Source organism: Amborella trichopoda, chromosome 3, assembly GCF_054954075.1.
Source record: "Amborella trichopoda isolate Santa Cruz 75 chromosome 3, AtrichopodaSantaCruz75HAP2 v2.0, whole genome shotgun sequence".
NCBI classification, from domain to species: domain Eukaryota; kingdom Viridiplantae; phylum Streptophyta; class Magnoliopsida; order Amborellales; family Amborellaceae; genus Amborella; species Amborella trichopoda.
Window position 1 is genome coordinate 46,205,719 of NC_142338.1, and position 24,437 is coordinate 46,230,155.

Below are 24,437 nucleotides of genomic sequence, written 5' to 3' on the forward strand. Positions count from 1 at the left end.
AATATCTGCAAATTAGAAATAACTCCCAAGAATATTACCACTCACCCGTCTCCCTGCAAAATGTCATTACTTTGTTTTTCAACGAGCACATCAATTGCATCCAGAGCATCAATCACCTGACAGAAGAATAATGCATTAATAACCAAACTCATTCTAAATGTTAACACCCCTTTTCTAATTGATAATCTTAAACATACCAATAGAACAATCTTAAAAGATTCAAGTAGAACATTCCCAAAATATTAAAAATTAAAATATCATGTCCAAAAAGTTAAAATGAGCAAAACAGATTACAGAATGTACCTTTAATTATAATAGTACAATGAGGCCCTCTAATGTCAACCTTTTTGTCAAAGACTTGTAACTAATATTGACTAGCAAGAGGCATGTGCAATGCGTGTTTTCAATGCACTTATAATTACTTCAATCACGATCACGAAAGGAAAATACGTATAACTTTCTTTCAAAATCCCTAAAATTGGAGGATTAGAAATAAGACTTTGAATCTAGTAAATAATCTTCAAGATAAAGAATTTCTCCTTACATCCGAAGGATAATTTCCTTTTCCAATTAAACATCCTATTATATATTCCCAAAAAGAAATTACCAACAAAGGCATTTTGCTAGAGATCATAGAACAAGTAGCCACAAGTATCTTCTATAGGAGCGACAGATTCCTCCTAATTTTCACTCATATTCGGAGGATGAAAACCCAATGAGGGATTCCAAGAACAATAAGAGCAAGAAATAGTTTTGGTGTTTTTTTTAGTATTTAAAACTATTTTAGATGTTTTTTATTTATTTATTTCATTGTTAGACCAATTAAGGATTTTTTAGATATTATAATTAAAGTTAGGGAGTTTAGTTTCAAGTCATATTTAAGTTAGGACCTTTCGGTCAAAAGTTAAATTGTAGGAACAAATATTGTCCAAAACACTAAATTTTCAATATATATAAGGGCATGGATGGGCTGGAGAGTCATTCACGTATTCCTCTTTAATAAAAAAGACTTTGTCGTGTAAAATAAACCTAAGGCTTTAGCTCTAGGTAGGAGAAAACCCTAGGGTTTCTCCAAAATTGGGTGCTTCTTCCTAATTTTTCCATGTTTCATCAAGTTCTCTACATCACATTTAGTGCAGGAGGAAATAGATCTTGAAGTGGAGTAAGAGGTAGGCTATTGTCCCACTTCCAAGGCTCCTCTAAATAGGTACTCTACAAGGAATTCTACACTTTCCACATATATATATATATATATATATATATATATAGGAAAATTCGTCTCAACACCTATAGGTGAAAATGATTAGTGATTTTGATTGCCCTAATCACCGTCCAAATTTCATCGATCGGTCACGATTGTCCGGTAATGTTTCATTTTTTATTTTTTTTCTACAAATCAAAATGACTTGAAATTTAGAGCGTACGTACATCTTAGTGAGGCCCACCTAATAAAAATATAAAAAAAATAATTCGCAAAAAACAATATTGATTAAAATACTTCCGAAACTTTTCGAAGGTATTTTCGTTAATTTTTTTCATGTAAAATATTTTTTTGACATTTTTTGTAGATTCACCTTTTTTTTATGTAAATACTACCGGACAATCGTGACCGTGCGATGAACTATGGACGGTGATGAGGATAAGATAGATCACTGTTCATTTTCGCCTGTAGACGTTTTTGTAGTATCTTCTATATATATATATATATATATATATGGGATTCACTGTTGTACGCCCATATGTGAATGCCCCAGATTGAATCTAGGCCATTCTGCGGCCGACCTGATGCTCACAGATGTCTGATGGTACTTTAATTTTAAAGTTTTTTTCTACAAATTCAAATCACTTGAAATTTTAAGTGTGTTCTTCTCATCAAGGTACGCCTAATAAAAATATAAAAATAATAATTCGCAAAAAAAGCATTTGACAAAAATACCCCAAGAAACGTTTTAGGGGTATTTTGGTCAAGTTGAAATTTTTTATTGATTTGCCTATTTTTGAAAAACACATGCCTAAAATTTCAAGTGATTTGGAATTCGAAACACTATCAGACATCGATGATCATTAGATCGGCTCAGATTCAATCTGGGTCGTGAGCGTTTATTAGAGCAATACGCACCTGGGCACACAGGATCTTTTCCCTATATATATATATATATATATATAATTCATATTTTTATTGAATGTCATGTGTCCCTAGCTCCTTGCCTTTATATGCAGAATAGATATGATATAACGAACATAGACGCATGCATGGAATTTTTGACAATAGGATCCTAGCTGTATCAGTGGCCTTTAACATGAGCAAATTTTTTGCCAAGTTCCTATGGACTAGCGTTAATTTCTACATTTCTTCATGTGTACAAGTGTTAACATGAGTTGTAATGTCATTTGCCTAGTAAACATTAGTGAATATATGTTTTGGCGTTCGTTCAACATAATTTACAAACTTCCTTTCCCAAAGCAGCACATTTCCAAGAGTTCGTTTGCTCAAGCATGACTGACAAAAGGCTATGAGCTCTGTTCAAGAAAAAAAGTAAAACAATAAATCGACATTTTGCAGTCAAATGCTTGTTGGATTCTCGATGTATTCTGATGATTAACAGCAACTTGAATTGGGTTAAAGCAAAGAAGCATTAGCAGATAGCTTAATTCTCAAATAGATGATTTTATGGCAGTAGACACACGCTTCACCTTGAATTGTTCTAATGACAGTCCAAATCTAACATTCAGATTAGAACAATCCATAAATTGTCAAAGATAAACAGGAAGCATGTGTAGTGTTTAGCATTCTGACAATGTGGTGTTAAGATAATTCAATGAAATCTACAATGATATGTGCTTGATGTAAATGTAACTTACTTTCATTCGGTATACAAAGTTCATAATCAAGAAGCACAATGTCTATGATACAATGGTGCCAGGCAATCAATTTGTTCAACTTTGTAAGTAAAATCTCGGAGGACAACTAATAAAGTACAAGCCGCATATGCATGTATGTCTTTGTGAAAAAATGCAATCATTTATAACTTAATATCTGTAGAAACAATCGCTTATGTTAAAATATCACCTTAAATGCTTGACAGAGAAAAACAAGTTGTGGCATAGGTAGAGAGGGATAGAGAGGAAGCAAAAGAAGAGTGATGTTACCCCTAATTCATTCATAAAGTAATATTGTATTTTGCTTAGATTCATGTGGCCGACCCTTACTATTTCATCATCATCAATATCATAATCATCATCCGAGCCTTATCCCAACTATTTCATGATTCGTGTGGCCGACCCCAAATAATTGGGATAAAGCTCGGATGATAATGTTGATGACACAAGTAGATTAATATGTTGGTTACCATAGCTAAAGCAAGCTGTGTGTAGTAGTTTGAATTCCAAAACTAAGGTGAAAGAAGTATAAATAGACATACCTGTGTCTCTTTACAGATAGACTCAAATTCCTCCTGTAATATTATTCGAAGGATAAGTTCATGAAGAATTTAAAACATGCAATAGCTTAGTCAAGACTACAATAATTGACCATAGCTTAGTCAAGACTACAACATATATAACATATATGTATATATATATATATACATATAAAGGCAAATTATGATTACATCACATGTTCAAGGAAGAAAAGACAAAAAGTAATACAGCCACGATAACCTGCCCATGAAAGTTAGAGAGGAAATTTGACGAACAAAATCAAATTATAATTAGAATATGCCCCTGCTGGGAGAAGCATTGAATTTAATAGAAAAGGAGACCAATAAGCCCCTCAGAGTTTCGAGGTTCTTTCCAATGAGAAAGCACTCAGTTCTAAGTGGATTGTCACTCACCACTTGATCCCTGACAAGTGGTTAATCATCTGTATCACATCTAGAATAGCTACTCGCAAACTTGAACAACATTCAGAAATTGGGATCGAAAATTCCTTTTTATTTTTCTTCTCTCTCTCTCTCTCTCGCTCTCTGTTGGAGTAGGGTGGGGAGTTGGGTTTTGGGGGGTTGGGGAGTTGGGTTGTTGGGGGGGTTGGTTTATCTCAATTTGCAAGAGAGGTGCAATAAATAGGACATGAGCAAAAGAATAAAGAAGAAAAGAAAACTGAAGGATAAAATGGCAAAAAAGCATCCTAGATCAAGAGAGTTAACAAGGCAATCCCCATGTAGTGAAGGCATCCATTCCACAACAACTCATAGCATTTTGATGGAAACTATTGTTATTTGCATCCAATTTTACAGCTATCCTTAAAAAATCATGAAATTAATCCAAATATACACCATGTCTAACGAAAATCATGAACATAATTCAATAGTTATGAAGCTTAAGAACCTTCCAAGTTTTTGGACATTAAAGTTCAAAGCCAAGGAGTTTGTGCGATACAAAGAGTATTTACTTTGGACCTCAACCAGTTACCCTAATCCCTATAACACCATTATCATGGCAACCACTCCGCAATTACCAAGTCTTAAGCAAAAATGAGACGACTAATAAAATTGATATTCACAAGCTTACTTTCTTTCTTTTCTTTTTTTTTTTTTTTACAGCAATGATGGAGCTATATCTACTAACCTAGAGTTTAAGAAAATCTGACAAAATGGATCCTTACACTTTAACATCGATCAGGAACACAAGATCTTATTTTGGGGTTCCTAAAAACATACTTTATTACATTGTCACCCAGGCGTACATCTGATCAGTCTTATGAATCAGATCCCTGAGCCCCTTAGACAGCATGTCTCCGACATCTTACAACTTCAATTGGAAAGAAGGAAGTAATTTCTCAATAAACCTAAATATCTCTTCAACGCATTTAAGATTATTCTACAGTTTCATGGCTAAAAGCAAGCCTATATCTCCAATGTAGCCTCAGATTCTCCACTGCCTAGAGATGGCATGTATATATTAGTTTCTTTTCATGTTGCATTAGTCACAGTATATTACCGGGGCTAACCAAAGATCAGCAATCCTAAAACTGTTTTTAAAAAAACCATAGTGTAATTCAAAATTTCAAAATTATGAAGTGATTCCATGCACTACCTCTGGTAACCAGATAACAACAGTAATCCAGTATTGAATTCGATATTTTCCAATATACACATTCATCCCATTTCTCCCAACAAGTTACTCTTATTCTGGTGCATTTCATGTTACTGACGCTATATGTCCATTTAAAATTTTCCACGAAAAACTTCTAACAGCATTTGGACAACAACTGTAATGAATAATCAACTACCAAAGATCCTACTCCTATTCAATATAGTCCTTAATTATATATAGGTCGAGTGACACCATATTGTTTATGTTTTCAATAGTCACAAATCACAGTAATATTCCAATTGCTTATATACAGGCCACAATCTAATTTTATACAGTCAAAATAACTATTACGCCTGACTTCTAAAGTTACTAAAATCCCCTGAAGAAGAGAGTGTGAAACAATATAGGATGTGTAAATACGCATAAAATAAGCACAAATATGGTCAAATGTATTGGCATGTACCATGCGAGTATAAACTCATCAATGGCAACATGGATATTTTGACTACCATAACCAAGAGAAGATTGTCCAAAGCCAGCAGATCATACATGACCTTAAAATTCAGTAAAAAATTAGATATGTTGTTATGAATTATGCAAAAAGCAACTTCATCAAAACTTGAACAGCTCCATCCACAATGTTACCACTTACTATTGCATACCACATTACAGTGGTAAGATATCAGCTGTATCCATTGGATGTTATTGATCAGAACAGTGAAAATTCTCAACCATTCAGATCTTAACGGCACAATTTACTTTTAATGAATGTTTGTCACATGTTCAATAAATTGTCCGTTTCTAAAGCATAAGTATTGCCACCTAAGCATCTCGGCACATGGACTCAACAACCTGATGGCTTTGCCCACAATAAACACAAAGCATAGCTGAACTTTGATGTGCCAGAAAATGTAAGAGTACCTCCATACTTTCATGCATAGATGTGATGACCTGAAATTTGAGGGAACAGAAGAAGTGTGACTCATCATTCATAAATGGGAGCAAGGGAAATAAAGCAACCTGTCGACTTAAAACCCTTTAACAGAAGATTCTCCAAGATAAAACTATTCGAAGTGGATATCACAACATGGCCATATCAGAGTCATACAATTGACTTTTTTTATAAGTGACTCAAAATGCTTTAAGATATCAAAGGACTTCCAACAAAAGATTCACCATTTCAAGCAAACCAAATGTAAAAGCTATCAAGAAAACAGAAATGTTTGCATTATCTTTTCATATGCAAGTAACTAGCGAGAATTAATAGAGACCAAAGGATAATAATTTTGTAAAGAAATAAAATGTAACTAAACAAAATTTAGCAACGTCAAAAAATATAGTTAAGCAAAAGCTATTCATGCTTTAGAAAGAGGCAACAAAATAATGACCGACTTCTGAACGCATTGCCACCATAAGCGAACCATATTCCATGAATCTCGTTTGTTTACAGAACTCCTTTTTCACAAATTTCCGTGCCAATGTAACAATTTTATAGTATTTCTTTTCAGGTTATGTTTTACAGATTAGTATTTCACTTTTTGCTATTTTTTATGAACTCAAAAGCATTCACTCCCAATAATTCCTTGGCATTCCGAATTTCTCATCTCATCCATTTCAGGTGTCTATGGGTGTTTGTTTTTAACACTCACCACCACCCTCCATCCCCAAACAAAAATTGATAAAAAAGAAATGGCATCAAAATTCATTTTCATTTGGAATTATCATCTTCAAGGAAATAAAACAGCTTTCCATAGCATTGCTTATGCAAGAGTTACTAAACAAGTAATCAATCATATAGATATTCTATGATTTCCAGATGTAGTCTAATGTGGAAAAGATGATTATTGAGTGCATTGCAGATTTGCAAATTGTAGGTAACCAGAATGTTACAAACCATTTCCATATTACCGAAATTAATCCAATAGTGAATCAAGACCCCAAATCACTTACAAAGTACCATGTCACTTTTAAAGAAAATGCCAGTTGTTACTATCATTGTGTAGAAAACCATTTAGTTAAAACTGGCTGCCCTATTACCATTCAAAAATTCGAACATCTATTTACTGTTAATCCATTAATTATCTACTAGTGCATGTCATAACTATGGAAATTTAAGTAACAGAAGCCACCAAATATTAAAATGGAAGTGTCCATGAGTCAACACACACCTGCATGAATAGCTTATGCAGAGCTTTTTGTTCCACATTGCTAAATGTTGAGAAAACATTGTAAAACTCCTACAAATTTGAGAGAAACGATTTATTTCCTCTGACAAATATATGGAGCAACAGGAAACCAAAATAACAAAAATATTGCACGTACAGGAAAAAAACTTAATGAATTTATGAGAAACAAAAGAAAAAACAATAAAAAGATATCCATAGCAATACCATTAGATACTTGAGAAATTGAATTGCTATAAACAACACTGTGATGTACAGAATAAATACGGTTGACTATCAAATGAAGCTACATGATAGAATATAAACAAAAACAGTTTTCATGAATACTGAAAATCAATAAATCATGAAAATCAATAAAAAAGTGGATGAAGAAGAAATACTAAAAAACAAAATGATGCCCAGAAAAGATAAATGGGTTAAACATAACTCAAAGGTCAAACGAAACAGCAAAATAGCACATCAACAGAAAAATGAACTGTGTTAAAAATGAAAAGTGATATAATTAGTTAAACTAAATAAAAAACAATAAACAAAAAACAACACAAATATAGAACTCTAATGACCCAAGCTAAGAAACAAAATAGTGTCAAACAGTTCCCAAGCAGAAAGAATAATTGGTATTATTGGAACAACTAATTTACCATGATATTCACATGTGAAAAGAAAATGGACCCACACTGCTGACTCATGCAAAGTGTTGAATAGTCATGTAAGGCAATCAATAGTACATAGAGATGCATCACTACATATAAACTATACTATGGGGAATCAAAAGGTTGAGGGGCAGGCAAGGCACATTGGTGGTCAAGTAAGAATCACTTCAAACTCTAAATATTTGCGACTGTGTTTAATCTACAAACTATAAAAACTTGCACAACAGAATAACTGCTCAATGCTATTGGGATTCAAGACTTGAACATAAGTTAAATCACATAGTAAAGGACTAATATGGTCTCCAAACCATCTGACTAAGCCAAAACAAACATCATTATAATCATCGTCATCATCATCGTAGCTTTTTCCCAATAAACTAAGGGCGGCTACATGAATCCCGGTCCGTCATTCCGCTCTATTACAGGTCATACCCTCAGTGAGGCACATCTTCCAAGTTAAGAAGGTAGATCGACCATCATATAAAGACTGCAAGGGTCATACCCTCAGTGAGGTCATAAGTCTATATCTTTTCGAACTACCTCCAACCATGTCCTTTTAGGCCTACCTCTTGTTCTTTTTGAGCTTCCACTTGAACTAACTCGCACCTCCGAGCCAAAATAAACATAACAAATGAAAAGAAACAATATAGAATTTTCTTAGGAACAAAATATAGATTATTTATTTTTACAATCTTGAAGCCCGAGTAAAAGAGGTGGATTGCGATAGGTAACAGCCAACATAAACTTTCCCACATCTTATCATAGCCAACCCCAATTCATTGGGATAAGGCTTGGATGATGATGATGATAAATCTTTAAATGCTTTTTAGATATGTGATGCCTTGTTCTAGTGATAAATCAAATTAAATCAACAAATATCCAAGTACATACAAAGTAACTCCAGAGCTTCTATTTCTTTTACGCCACCCAAGCATCATTGTATAAATAGAACTTTTCATTAAAAATATAAAACAGACAAAAGGTGCAGGTTTTGATATTAGAAGTGCTGAATTGCTGATCACAAGACCATGTATAGGTATGTTATGCGGATAAATGCATTTTGCAAGCAGGACAAAATGTGATGTAGTTATTTTGCTACTTGCCAATGTTTACTTCCTGAACAACGCAACATTCAGCAATAAATAAATATAAACAAGAATTAGGCATTTGAACCCACAATTTGGCTGTAACATACCTAAAATGGATCAGTCACAATAAACAACATGATAAACACTTGCTTGCATAAAAAGAAAATTATCAAATAGTATACAAATTGGTTACCAGAACTACCGAAAGGAGGGGGAGGAAATGGAAGTTTTGCGATAATCACCTCCTTTTGGCATGCAGTCAAAATAGGACGAATAGCCAATTTAAAAGATTCTCGCAAATTTGAAGCTCTTGAACTGAAGGGAAGCTGAACTTTTGAGCTCATTGCATGAAATTGACACAAAAGGGAGCCAAGCGCAAAGAATTATCTGGAGTCAAAATATCAAGCATCATATATTGTGAAGGAAACATCATGTGATTCAAATTCACAATAAGAATATAACTAGAATGAGTTCTACTTTTTGCTTACCTTGATGAAAAACGCTTGTATAGAGATGAATCCCAAAATCAATATGCAAACAAAGGCTCCTTCTTTACTCTAAATCTATGATCAAATATACTAAACAAAAACACGTATGAACTTAAGTACACTAATTAAGGCTTTTAGAGGTGACAAACTATTTCATCATCATCATCATTAGAGCGTTATCCCAACTATTTGAGGTGGGCTAGATGAAAAATTATTTGAAAAACGTATTTATCATTGTAAACAAACAAAAAAATTCATGCCACCAGATTGCATTCTTTCCAATTCGTTTCTTACAAAAGTCAAGTAATAGAAAGTGACATTACCTACAGAAGAATTTAAAAAAAAGAGTAAAAAACATTTTTTCTTGGATTTAATACACATTTGAGGTCTCGAGAAAACAAGGAATTCAATTGCACATGAGCTAAAAGAAACTATACCATATAAAAATTGAACTCCAATTATGAGGAAGATTAAACAACAAAAAAAAAACGGAGAAATCAAACTCGTGGGTACGAAAAAAGTAAAAGAATGGGATAAAAACTAGGCCTTTCATTTGAATGTCATAAAGAACAAAACCTTAATGGGTCGCTTGGGACCTTGTGTATAAGAATCCTTGGTTTTTCTCAATACCTAGTTTTGTGGATTCGGACATATATGAAATTTGGTTTTGAGCACAATGATGTGTGGCTGGCTGCTAGAAGAACCCAGTATATATAAAAGCTGGTATTTTACACTGTTTGGCAGCATGAAGATGAAAACCAATTTTTGGTTGTTTGGTGTTAATGCAATTTAACCGTTGATTCTATAAGTTGATGATTCTGTACTAACACATGGACAATTAAAAATATATTTTGGGAATAAGTTGTCCATGATGTATGGAATAAATTAGAGGGTTCGGATCATATTTTCCGGTATTTTTATAGGTTAAATTACGATTCTTTCTCTCGCTCTCATTCTCTCTCCACGTAAAAGAACTGTATTACATCGTATCCGTAGCACAGCATCTCATTAGATAACAAAAAAGTTTACAAAGTTAAATAATGAAAAGTTAAATACAAATTCCCTTAGAAGAAGTCCAAACATCAACTTCGCATGGGTTCTGATCACAAGAACACAATGCTATTAATGAAACTAAATTATTCTACAGGTTGCGTTATGCCATGCCCCCTACGAAAACTTGCTCTATGAGCTCCAAAAGAGTTAACAGAATGCCAAGCGTCTACCATTTAGCTTCATTAGGCTATGCACATGCAATTTGAAAAGGTTCAATAGTTGTCCCAGCAATGGAAGTTTAAGTGTGTGATCAAGCAACTTATGAGATGGTAGTACTGAGAGCTCCTTGTACAATCCAACAAAGTTGTAGTATGAATATTGAGAAGAAGTATCCATGGTAAGCATGTAGAAAACACCGTGGAGCTATAACCTACCAAATTTAGAACTAAAACCCTCATTGGTCAAGTAATGAAATGTCACATAAGATAGTTGTAGAGATGTAACATACGAATGGTATAGTATATCCTCTCATCAAATGAACCAGATGGGCTTATTGAGAATGATAATGTTTAGATGTGTGTCAGTTATACTAGTGCTATTCTCTACTAAATCAAGTTCTTCCATTTTATGTGGCTGCAACCTATGACACCTTCAAATTGGTACAGAATTAAAGAATCTTTAGTTTGCAACAAGTGACAGTCATAGCAGCACCAACAGCCACAAACATCAAACAATACCAGTTCTCACAAGCTCCAAAACTGCCTAAGAAGTGATGACTGCCGTAAAATCAGCAGCATATCACGAGTTGTATATTGAAGCAAACACAAACAGTCAAGTGAATACACAAGACTCGAGATACACTTTGAAAGTCTGTAACCAAGTCTAAAGAGGCATTTATTAATAGAAAGTGCAGCAACAATCAAATACAACTCTCAAGCACATAAACTTCAATAAATATGAGCAAACGGTCCCAACACAAGCTCTATCATGCACATCAAGCTTGATATTCTCTCATGATCATAAGAAGACCACGAGCTCATTGTTGTAACAACAACTATCACAGAAAGCAACAATGCCTAGAAAACTTTAGTAATGCGCTGCACAAGAATGCAGTTTGTGCTCTACAAGTACCGACCAACTCACAAATGAACAGATAAGACCATGAACAAACTGTTATGGGAACAACAACAGTTGCAGAAGGCAGCTGAAACAGAGTGCTTAAAAAAACTTGTGTAATGTACGGCCCAAAAGCACAACTTATGCCCTACTCACACCAACTAGATGAGGACCAAACTTTAAATTTTGAACCCTGAACTTATGAATTCATTGCCATTTGAAATAAAAAGAACACCAAAAGACAATCAACCAGCGAAAGTAAAATTCAATACAGCCATCTCACTAACCACAACCATTCAAAAAGAGAAAGCCAGAAACTATTACAGTAAAAACCATGAAACCACCCAATTGAGCTTTTTAAACCGTTTTCATGAAAACCAAACAAATGCCAGGATTGAATTCATTCATAAGAGAATAAACCAGAAACCATTCTAAAAAAAGAGGTTCGCAAACATGAACTCCAAACCATACTAACATCAGCTTAGAATTTTCATCGTCTCAATTCTCATTAACTCCAAATCAATCGTCTTGGTACTACAAGAAAATTCTAATTTTTTAAGTAAAATTAATCCATATAAACCCAATATGTGAATTTATAATAAAAGAAAGTCCCAATAAAAATTAAATTAAAGATTCACAACAGGAAGAACCTGCAGTTCATAACAGTGAGGAACCAGTGGCTATGGTTTTTCCACACTCCTAATTTAGCATACACTCCTCCAATAAACAAAAGTAAAAAAAAAAACAAGCAAAATGATGCAGCAAGATGATTGGGGACTCAGAAAACGTAGAGCGGTAAACTTGCAACCTCAGTAGAGGAGTACAAGTAAAAGAATAGAAATGCAATTAATAAAAACAGGGTAGTAACATGTGATTCCACACATCGGAAAGAGAGAACCGAATAAAACAAAACGAGAAACAAAGTGATTACAAGGGCAGAAGATAAAACTCGATTACCTCAAGCTGCCTTATACACGAAACAATTCTATCGATAGCATCCTGACACCAAAGTCGACCATCTGTTACAACTTGATCATTGCGAATTCATGCAGTGTGAAGTCTCATTGCAGGCTCACCAATCGCATCAGTGAGAGCAGCTTCAATGTTCATGTGAACATCCTCTCTCTCTGCTCTCCAAACAAACTCCCCTTGCTCTTATCGAGACCATGAAGTATGCTATCCTTATCACTGGCACTCGTCAAACCCCATCAAAAGAAAGGAATGTAAATAAAAATTTAACTAACAAACTTAAATCAAATATTTATTGATAAATTGGAGTGCTCAATTCCTAATCCTACTCATCAATACATACATGCACACCACCAAAGCTCTCTAATTCATAATTTTCCTTGTTATCAAGGTAGATAACCATGTACACAATTCATATTTGGGTAAAATAATTCCCCCTTTAACAAAATTATGCCTTATAAAACACAAATGAGTTAATAATGTAATAATCAGATACACGCACTCAATTATAACTCTGCACTATGAATTTAAATAACCATCCAGAGTTCACAGATGAAGCTGAAGCCCCCAAATTGGGGTAAAAGGGTGAGCGCCATGCCTAAATATATTGATACCCAAAAAATGAGTAAACCCTCCAACAGATCTACAGAATGCCCAAACAAACACCGAAAAACAAAGATTTTTTTCACCATTTACTGACGCATTTGATTCTATGAAAACCCTCCGAAAACATCATCAAAACCGTAACCCTGACATTTGCATCTGCTCGAAATACAGTAAATGGGCCAAAAAATCGAGTTCTCTGTCATACCAGGTGATGCAAGACTGAAGGAGAGAAAAGTTGAAAGCAAGCTTCGCCTCTGCAAAAAATGGCCCAAAAATGGAGCCCAATTTGCTGATGTGAAGATGACGCTTTTTTTAAATGGCTTCTGAGCTTCTGATGGTTGCGATGGCAGGGAGAATGGAGCGCAGGAGCTTCACGGCTGATGCAAAAACGGTGGCCAACCTTCAGAAGAGAGAGAGAAAATCGCGTTTAAATGTACTCCCAACTTTTTTTTCGTTGGGATTTCCTTTTTTGAACAAGTTTATTATATGTGGTCATACCCGCATATGTAGAAATGCAGGCCTATTAATAAATCTACTTTTAAAATGGATTTTAAAACTTAATTTTTAAAAATAGGTAGTATCTAACATGGAGATCCTGAATATAAAAATATAAATAAAAATTTAAAAAATATAAATAATAATTATAGTAAAAAAACATCTGGACCGTTAGCTTCCCTTGCTTTTAGATGGAACACCTTCTTGCATCCATCGTTAAGATGGACGCTTTACACCTTTGGACAGCAGTGGCCCGCATGAAACAATTTGAATTTGAAATGTGAAGTGCGGGTTCGGTCTTGAGGCGAGGAAAATGGGCGGGAGTTGAAAAAATTTAAATAAGAGAGAGATTAAATACTCACGCGGAGTGTAACATCGCGTACCAAACAAATAATATAAGGATATAATCTCATTGTGTGTTTTTATTTTTGATCTCTACGGTCCTTATGTTTTCTAGTGTTTAATTTAGGAAAGAAAAACAATTTGATATGGCTGCAGCCCTACCAAAATAAGTTAAGCCTCACCTCATATTTCATCAAAAATTGTAACTCAAGCGTACCAATACCTTTACATCGATCATCTAGACTTGAACATACTAGTTGTGAAAAAATTAGGATTTTAAGCTTCAAGAATCGTGTATATTATAACAAATTATCTAGAACGTACATTTCAACCTAAAACTAAGTCTTCATATATTTGCAATATCTATACCTTTTTGTGAGTTTCAAAATTTATTATCGGTGTTGAAATTTTATTTAGATCTATCATGGATGTTTTTGTAACCGAATGCACTTTCCAGACAAGGATTTCAGGTGAGGCTTTATTTTGTTTTCATAAAGCCTAGACTCTATAGAAACTTCATCCTTTAGCCTTTTAGGATAAATTATATGAGGATCGGTTTTCTTCCAATATTCAAAAAATATGAATATTATTCTATTGAAAAAGTATACAATTTGACCATTTACTTTTTGGTATAAGGAAATCACAATTATTATTGTCCATTTATTTCAGATTAGGCAGTTGTGAGTGCGTGATTGGCTAGAAGTACAAACAAGCTATTTTGAATTTTCAAACACATTCCAAGCTATCTAATTTGATATCATATGGCTAATAGCAGTTGTAACTTCCTTGTAACAAAGATAAATGATCTCCACCGATTTTTTTTGTTATAGACCAAAATGCCTTCTGAGCGTCAAATTAGGATGAGCATATAGTGGTAAACACTATATAAAAAACCTAGGGTTAACAAGTGTTGGAATATAAGTGTTGCCCAAAAAAAGTCACTAAATAGTTTGATTGCCGATTTTCAATAAATTAAACCGGTCTCGTAAACCGGCCAAGGGCCGGTTCTGAGTAACTGGTAAATCGATTGATTCAATTGGTCTAACCAGACAAGCCACGCCCGATAAAAAAAGTATTAAAAAGGTAACAAAAAATATAAACAAATATGAAAAATATATTTAAAACATTATTAAACAAAACACGTCCAAATTATGTTGAAAAATAGTAAAAAATAAAAAATAATTTTTTTAAAATTTAATTGTTCCCAGTGGTATTTAAAAAAATAATAATAATAAGAAAATGTAAAAATAAATATTCGGGCCAAAACACTTTCCCATCTTTGCCAAAATGATAAAAAAAAATATTAAAACACGCATTACAAACAAATCCCTCATTTTTCAATTTTTATATATATTTTTAAAAAAAATTTAAATACCCGACTGGAGCACCAAAACCAACTAACGTTTGATTCCAATTTGACCGGCCGGTTCCGAGTTTAACCGGCCGAGTTTACTAACACTATTGACTTCATGTAATTCAGTTAGCTGAGTTCGAACTCCCTTCAAGGGATGAACTTCTCGAAATTTTTGTTCCCAAGTTACAAAAGAGAGTGGGAATGTTATATCTAACTCCTCCGTATATTTTTTTTAATTTAAAAAAAAAATCAAATGCCCGACTGGAGCACCAAAACCAGCCAGCTAGTGCCTGATTCCAATTTGACGGCCCGGTTCTAAGTTGAACCAGCCGAGTTTACTAACACTATTGACTTCACGTAATTTAGTTAGCTGAGATCGAACTCCATTCAAGGGATGAACTTCTCGAAATTTTTGTTCCCAAGTTACGAAAGGGAGAGGGGATGTTATATCTAACTCCATCATATTTGATTGTTGGGTGCGGTTTGTGTAGAGCCGATGCTCTAAACAATCAAAGTACAGCTCAAATATTATAGAGAAATATGGTTTCAATATTGAAAATCTTTGTGATAGCCTCAACATATATTTTCATATCTAATTATAAAATTTAAAGCTTAAAAAATAGTGTAGATCGAGTAGATATATGAAAACTTGAATATCTTGAAAATTGACGATAAAAAAATGCCTTGACATCCATTTTTTTTTCATGTCCATACATCTTGATGTCGAAATGGTCAAGGATATTTAAGTCTCAGAACAACCTTTTCTAGGGAAATTTTGAAAGTGGGCTCTGATTTGATTGTTTAGAGCCTCGGCTCTATAAACTGGTCCATACACTCCAAAGTGAACTTGGCTCTATATAATTTTTTTTCCTGATTGTTAACCCTCTCTATGTCACTAGTATCTCAATCTCTTTTCCTGCGTTGTCATCTTTGGTCTTGTCCTTTCGGTAACATGCCCCATCCCACTTTATTTATAACAAGTGACTTAAAAAATGGATTGGTGATTTGGATTGGGCACCCTAAAAATCGATCTAGTTCAGTGAACCAAAGTGGTCTAAATCGCCCTCTTACTATGCAAAAAAAATAGTGAACTAGAGAAATAAACATATGAAAAAACAATAAACTGGTGAAACCAGTTCAAATCGATGAATCGGCCGTCCGGATCGCCATTTTACTAAATATAATTGTTGTTTTGTTGTGCAGAACTATTGATTCTCTTATTAACTCAGCCGTTTTCTTATATATATTTATATATATAATCGAAACAATAAAGCCGAATAAAGCCGATTATCAAGTCGAACCGGATGATTCCGTGCCAACCTAGCTTTTTTTAAATCGTTGCTTATAATAATATTGCCTTCTTCATTACATATTTTGCCCCTTCCTACTCTGCCTCTCTCTAAAAGAATAATAAGAATAAGAATCCTCTTTTGCTTTCGGGGCTTTAGATAGAACCCCCCCTGGACCCTTAAAACAAACCGTCAAATTTCGTTTGACAAAATTTAGGTGGCGTAGAAGCATCGAATTCACCTGGTAATTTTATTTTTTATTTTTAAAATAGTGAAGTTAATAACAAAAAAAATTGGCGCAAAAAAGAACCACTTTGTAAAGGGTGTGGTTTTTATAAGGTTGCGACCTTAAACAATTAAATTAAGATATATATTTAAATTTTATCGTAACATCTAATTTTGGCGTAAATTATTTTAGGATTATCTGAAAATCTATTTTCATATCTAATTATAAAATTTTAAACTCAATAAATGGTTAAAATTAAGTTGATCTGTAAACATATAAAAATACTGAAAATAGACGGTCTAGATAATGTGATGCAATTTTCTTTTTAATTTATTCAAATTGGTATCGCGGTTTTGGTTTACTTCTAATTTTTTGGTTTATTTCTATGTGACGTCATTCAAAAGGGCTTGAATCTATAATTTTAAGGAAAATCTATCAAACTACTTGACATTTCAATTACCAGATCAAGTCACCCCAACCTCCTTAAATGAGCATTCTTATCCATCTCGCACTTCTAGGGTCAGGTTAATGTCACTTGTAGTGTTGGGCCAACCACTTACCAATTTTTACGCACCCAGTTGGTTTGGACTGGCACAATAAATAAAAAATAAAAAATAAAAAAAGAGAGAGTGAGTATTATATCACATTAAATTAAGGCCATGTTTGATAATCATGAAAAAGAAATAAACTTCATGATGTTTACACCTTTTTAGCAATTAAGCTACCTTCACCTGTTGTTTTGATGAAAGGGAAATTGTTTCATGCGGGTTAGATTGTATTTCTATAATGTGGTGACTAGGATGTGGGGTGTTACTCCCACGACTTCAGCCCCCACCCTAAAATGGTAAGTCAGTAGGGATTTTTGAGACTCTACCTTTTGGTGAGAATGGAGTCAAAGGTTTCATCTTGGGGCTCGATAATACTACCGTTAAGGCTCCATGTTATTCTCTTAATGTATACATTCCATTATAAAAAGCATAAAAGAAGGTTCATCTTGTCTTAATATGTTGATAACGTGAAAAGCATGGCTTTAAAAAAATGGATTGATGACCCAGATCACCCCTTCGAATTTTTTATCAGGTTTGACGTCGGCAATATGAAAAAAACAATGGGGTTGGTTCTGGCCGGTTTGTTGTCATAACTGTTGGAACCAACCGATTCACAAGGGGAATTAGCTGGTTCCTTATATTTTATGGGATATAGATCAACCTGACCAATTTTCAATTCAGATCAAAACCGGCCGATCTAGATCACCAATTTTTCAAATATCCATGAAATGAGAAAAAAGAAAATGAAGGAAAAAAAAACACACCCACACGTTTCTAGTGAAAAGAGAGATGTGAAGTCACCGTGAAAAGCAAAAAATAACTAAAAGGCACCCCTAGCTTCTCTCATATTATCTTATCCAGAAACTTCTCACCCCTAGCTTCTCTCATATTATCTTATCCAGAAACTTGTCAAAGTGAGTCATTTTTTTTTGGTTTATTTGTTTTTGTCAATAAGGGGCCAAATTTTTGTGAAAAGATAAAAATGGTTTTGTGAAAAGATAAAAAGCACATGGTTTTGATGAGTCCATGTAGAAATGAGTCTACTCTTGAAAATCTATTTTTGAGGAGGATTGGATCGAATTTTAAAAGACACAGTAATCTCTAACATGGAGATCATGAATATAAAAAAAATTATGAAGAAAACATTTGAACCGTTAGTTACAATTGTTTTTAGTTGACCACTTATTTGTAAAGATGGATGCTTTATACTATAGAACGCATATTGTAGTAGTGCTGCCCAGCCCGAATTTGCACTCAGAAGCCGTTTTCTCTCTCTACAATTTGCGTTGGCTTCCTCTTCTCTCTCTACCAGCGATGGCTTACTCTTCTCTCGATCGATGGCATACTCTTCTTCTCCCTGCAAACGACCGATGGCTTACTTTTTACTCTGTTGTTGCGAGAATAACATGGGAATCCCGATCTCTCTCATCAACAATCGGATTTCATTTTTATTCTCTCAACAACAGAGGAAAGTGTACGCTTTCGAACACCACGAACTGGATCCTCACATTCCCGACCTCTCTCGTCAACAATCGGATTTCACTTTTTCTTCTCTTAACAACAGAAGAAAATGTACGCTTTCGAACACCACGAACTGGATCCTCACATGCATATTATCTTTAAAACCTTAATGGTGTGAATCTCTCTCTCTTTATATATATTCCCTTTTTTCTTTTTTGTTATATCCTTTAAGTGCATGGTGAAGAAAAAACATGTTACTGCCTCTGAAATTTGTTTATTTATTTATCATGAACGTTCATTTGAGGTTGAGACGAGATATTGCTTCTTCTTTTTTTTTGTTTGAGTGACTGAGCCGACCTAACCCGCTAAGGGTTAACTTGGGTAGGAAATAAAAAGGAAGATAAAGAACAAAAGTAAAATTAAATTTGAAAATTATTAGAAATAAATGGGCAGGAAGAAGAAAAGAAAATTACAAACAGAAACCCGGTAGATCAGAAAGAAAAAATTTGAACAAAAAGAAATATGTCAGGAACCGGATATGAAGAATCTACCAAAATAACTTAATCTCTCAAAACAAATAAAAATTTTAGTTTAAAAAACCGAAAGAGGCTTTTTCCTTATTTTCAATTAAATACGCCTTTTATGATATATTCAAATCCAGCCCAAAACAGCCAAGTTCCAAATCCACCACAAAAAAAAAATGTGCTTTTCAAAAAACGAAATAAAGCTGTTCTCTATTTGAAAATTGTTAAGAGAAAAAAGTTTCTATAAGGTTGCACCACCACTTTAAAATATGTGGAATTAAGGTGTATCTCTAAGAATAAGTAATGTGCTCTTGATGTTGGAAAAGCATATAATTAATCATGGCGACATCGAGATGTATAGATATAGAGTAAAAAAAAAAGATAGCCCGTCCTAAATCAGTACATCTTACAACACATTATCTAGATCTTTAGTTTTTCATGCGTTTATAGATCTACTTGATTTACCTTTCAAAAAAAAAAAAAAGGATTTATATGATTTGAACCATTATTTGAATAAAGTTTTACAATTAGAGATAAAAATAAATTCTCGCATCATCCTACGAAAATGCACCTTAACATATACATGGTGTAGACAATGGCCATAGCACAACACTGTACTCGCTACTACAGTTGCTCTTGAGAGAATACAAATTTAGACTAAGATGGCAAATTTAAAGCCTATTCATTCACAACAAAACCTGAGAATCTAGCAAAAACATTTTAGTATTTTTCAGAAAAATGAAGCCCGACAATTTTTTCTCTACATCACTTTATACAAGGTATAAAGCTTTTTGAAAGGAGAAATTTTGTTCCATCTTTTTTGGGGTTCCAATATGAATTTTTTGATATAAATTTTATGATTTTTGATTGAGCGAACGGGAGAAATCAAAGAAATAGATTGAGATCTAGAAATGTTATTCTTTTATCTTTCAATCTCTCCAAAAATATGGTTTGATATTAAATTTTTTTTTTTGGTCTATTGTAGAAAAGAAATGAGCAATATATCTAGGGGTGCAGTTGGCATACTGTATAGGAGAAGTGCACCTTCAAATTATATAATTTTGATGTAAAATATTCTTAGGATTATCTCAAAATCTATTTTTACATCTAATTATAAAATTTAAAATTTTAAAAATAGTTAAAATCAAGTAAATCTATAAACATATGAAAATATTGAAAATGGATGGTGCTGATAATATGTTGTAAAATGCACTATTTCAAATACTTAAAATCTTTTTATTTTTCATGGTCATACATCTCGATGTCGAGATGATCAATCAACGGGTCTTCCAACATTAATGCATTCGTAGTTCTGCATTATAAGGTTGCATCCTTATATAAACTTTTTCCAATATTATAGATTTGAGAGGATTTAGTGAAAAATGAGAAAGAAGTTGAAACTTTAATTTTAAGACTAAACAAAAGATTTAGGGTAACAAATTTTGAAGTTTTCTGTTCAGTTTTAGTGACAATTCTCTATACATATCGCACATGTTACTTTGAGTTTATATATTTATTTATTTATTTATTGCTCTTACATCCGGATGGTAATTCTCCTGGTAGTTTTTTTTTTCTTTTTTATTTTTTAAAATAGTGCAGTTGGAAATATTAGTTTAAGTGCATTTTGGAACAAAAAATTGGCGCAAAAAGGAACTAGTTTGTAAAAGGGTGTGGCTTGTATATTAAGGCGCACCTCTAAATTTTATCATAGCACATCTCATTTTGGTACAAATTTTTTTTAGGATTGTCTAAAAATTTATTTTCATATCTAATTATAAAAATTTAAACTCGAATAATGGTTAAAATTAAGTTAATCTGTAAACATTTGAAAATATTGAAAATAGACGGTCTAGATATCGTGTTGCAAGATAAATTGTTTATGAGGCTCAATATCTTATTTTTTTATTTTTTCAAATTCATACATCTCGATATCGAGATGATCAACAACTTTAAAATAGATTTCATATGTCACTACGGGTCGAACTGAAACAAAAGATTTTTAATTGATAGGTGTGATCCATTGACATAGATCCAATTTTTGAATTTTGATTCTTTTTCCGATGGATGTTTTATGTGCATCTTTAATTCTACATTTTATGGTTGCAACCTTGTATAAAAATTTTCTTTTGTAAAATAAAGCAATTTTGATACTTTTTCTGAGTAGCTATCATCATCATTAGAGACTTTTTTCAACTATTTGAGTCAATCACATGTGTCCGGGTCCCAGTCCGCCTATATGCACTATTCAAAAGTATTTTTCTAAATATCAGAAAAAAAAGAGAAGAAGATCTTAATGCAAATTTCCCTTTAATTTATTCAAATTGGTATTGGAGTTTTGGTTTACTTCTAATATTTTGGTTTATTTCTATGTGACGTCATTCAAAAGGGCTTGAATCAATAATTTTAAGGAAAATCTATAAAACTACTTGACTATTTAATTTTATCATTTTTTTTACCTGATTTCAAATGACTCCTTTTTTATCAATTTAAATAGCCCGACACATAAAATAGTTTTAAAATTTAGGGATGTAAACATATAAATCCCTTTTAAAATTTAAATTTGTAGAGAAGGAATGAGCAATATATTATAGATTTGATATGATTTTGAGAAAAAATGAAAAATAAATCTTAGGGTAACAAATTTTGAAGTTTTCCCTTCAGTTTTAGTGACAATTCTCTATACATATCGCACATGTTACTTTGAGTTTATTTACTTATTTATTTATTGACACTACATCCGGATTGGATGGTTTTTATCTTTGGGTGTGATTTCTACAAGGTTGTAACCTTAAACAATCCAATTAAGGTGTACCTCCAAATTGTATCATAACATGTAATTTTGGTGAAAAAAAATATTAGGATTATCTTAAACTCTATTTTCATACCTAATTATAAAATTTAAAATTATAAAAATGGTTAAAATCAAGTAGATCTATAAACGTATGAAATTTTTAAAAATGGATAGTCTAGATAATATATTACAAGATGCACCATTTTTTAGATTCAAAGTCTTTTTTTTTTTTTTTCCCATATTCATACATCTCGAATATCAGGATGACCAATTAGAAGTTTTTTCAATATTAAAACAACCTTTCCTGATGGATTTTTGTGGTGCATCGATAATTCCACATTTGAAGGTTGCAACCTTATATAAATTTTTTTCTTTTATCTTTTTCTTTCTATATCTTTTGACAATTTCCTTTTCTGATATCATGTACCTTTCCTTTCCTAATATTTTTCCCATAAAGATAACTTTTTTCTATAAGGTGCATCATTAACAATCAAAGTACGGTGCACCTCCCAATTTTGGTTATTTTAAGTTTTGAAATATTTATATTGTATTTTTTCTTGTGCGTCTTATTATGCATTATATAGTCCCATAATTTTATATTTATCTGATTGGTAGAAAAAAAGCTTAAAATTCAAAAAATAATATTTGTTTTTTAACGATTCAATCAAGGTCTAATAGTCGGAAATGTAACTTAACATACTATTTATTTTAGATGATTGCTATGTAATGCGATTAATTACACCTCTTGACAATTTTTTGAAAAGGATTGTCTACTATGACACCATTTATTTTTGGTCAATGAAGTCACAATCATTCATACCATGGATTATGCAACAGATTTAAGTGTGTCACTACCAGCGTTCAAAAATCAAATCGGAATAGTTAACCGGACGGAACTGGCCTAACCAGGCGGGTAACCAAACCAGTTTGTTCCGGGATAAAATTTTTTCAAAATGGATCAAAATCCCCCAAAAAAATGGAAAAGTATAGATTAATTAGCTAATTTATAATTTAATCATTATGAATACTATACGTCCATAATAGAGAGCTAATTTATATAACTATATCATGCACTTAAAAAGTAAAGAAGGAAAAAACCAAAATTATTTCAAGGATTAAGAACACTCTAGGTATAATTGAATTTATTTTTTTTAATTAGTACAACAGGCAAATATTATCTAGTAATCCAAATGTCAAATTTACATTGTTATAGGATTTTATATTTTCATCTAAGCCGCCCATCAAAGAGATATGTTACTACAAAAATATGAGAAAACCTTCATCACAATTAAACATGAAAAAAAATTGGAAGATCAAAGACAAACAAATTGTAGCATTCATCATGAAATAAAAAAAAGGGACATGCCGGATTATTAAAAAAATATGAAAATATCAAGAAAAAACATATACCATGCATTCAAGTTTAAATGTTTTAAAAGAAAAGAGATAAAAAAACTACAATATTTAAAAACAATATGACGCTAAAAGAAAAAAACAAGTTTTTTTTAGCATAATAAGATTTTTTTAAGAAAATAATATACCATTGCATTAAAAAAATATAATTAAAAATAGAAAAAATAGACATAATATTATTAAGCAAGATAATTTATTTTAGATAAATCGATTTCTCAAAAACCCCTAAAATTGAACAACATTTTGAGCAAAACATGATCATCAATCGTGTAATAATAATAAAAAATCAACACATATGAATTGTAAAGGCTTCGATCATCTTTCAAATGCACCAAGTTTCATAAAAAACAATTTGGTATTGAAGATTTAATTGAAAAATGGTGGAAAAATCATGTCTGTAAAATTTTCATCACATCGATCAAGAAAAAATTCATAAAAAAGGAGTCAATCATAAATAAACTTACCTAATTATTTTGAAAGTGAAGCCTTAGTGATCAAACACCACAACTCAAATTGATCTAAAACGAACAATAAATTAATCAAAATTATTCAATTTGGGATTGAATTGAACTCAAGTTTTGTTTTTTCAGCAGCAACGGTTTGGGCCAAAATCAACCACAATCTTCTGTATATTGAACAAATTGAAACACATATTTGATAGAGGGTAAGATTATCTGTCAAACTCCCCAAATTTCATAAAAAAATGATTTGATAATGAATATTTAATTGAATAAATTGTGAAAATTTTAAAAAATCACTAAAAAAAGCAACTTCAATCAATTAAAACTTTGTTTTTATGGATTTTTCATTCCAAATGACTTGTTTTATAGACCAAATATGATGATTTGCATAAAAAAATAGACT

At 32.4% G+C, this 24,437-nt stretch overlaps 1 protein-coding gene across 6 annotated transcripts in view; it reads right to left on the reverse strand.

Moving 5' to 3' along the window:
* Positions 1-13,709, reverse strand: part of EMB3006 (embryo defective 3006) — a 40,933-nt gene extending 27,224 nt beyond the window's left edge. For 3 of the 6 annotated variants that reach the window (XR_016051341.1, XM_088860927.1, XM_088860926.1), the window contains exons 1-7: positions 13,336-13,706; positions 12,513-12,743; positions 9,201-9,345; positions 7,203-7,271; positions 5,887-5,985; positions 3,423-3,455; positions 46-116 (exon numbers count right to left, since the gene is read on the reverse strand). Coding sequence is in view for 4 of the 6 variants with exons in the window: in XM_088860927.1 (XP_088717053.1) it covers positions 46-116; positions 3,423-3,455; positions 5,887-5,985; positions 7,203-7,271; positions 9,201-9,302 (374 nt within the window). In the remaining 2 variants the exon portion in view is untranslated. Of the gene's footprint in view, positions 1-45; positions 117-3,422; positions 3,456-5,886; positions 5,986-7,202; positions 7,272-9,200; positions 9,346-12,512; positions 12,744-13,335 lie in introns of all 6 variants that reach the window. The other 3 variants (XR_016051342.1, XM_020673331.2, XM_011628706.3) reach the window with 2 other exon arrangements.
* Between the last annotated feature and the right edge of the window lie 10,728 nt (positions 13,710-24,437).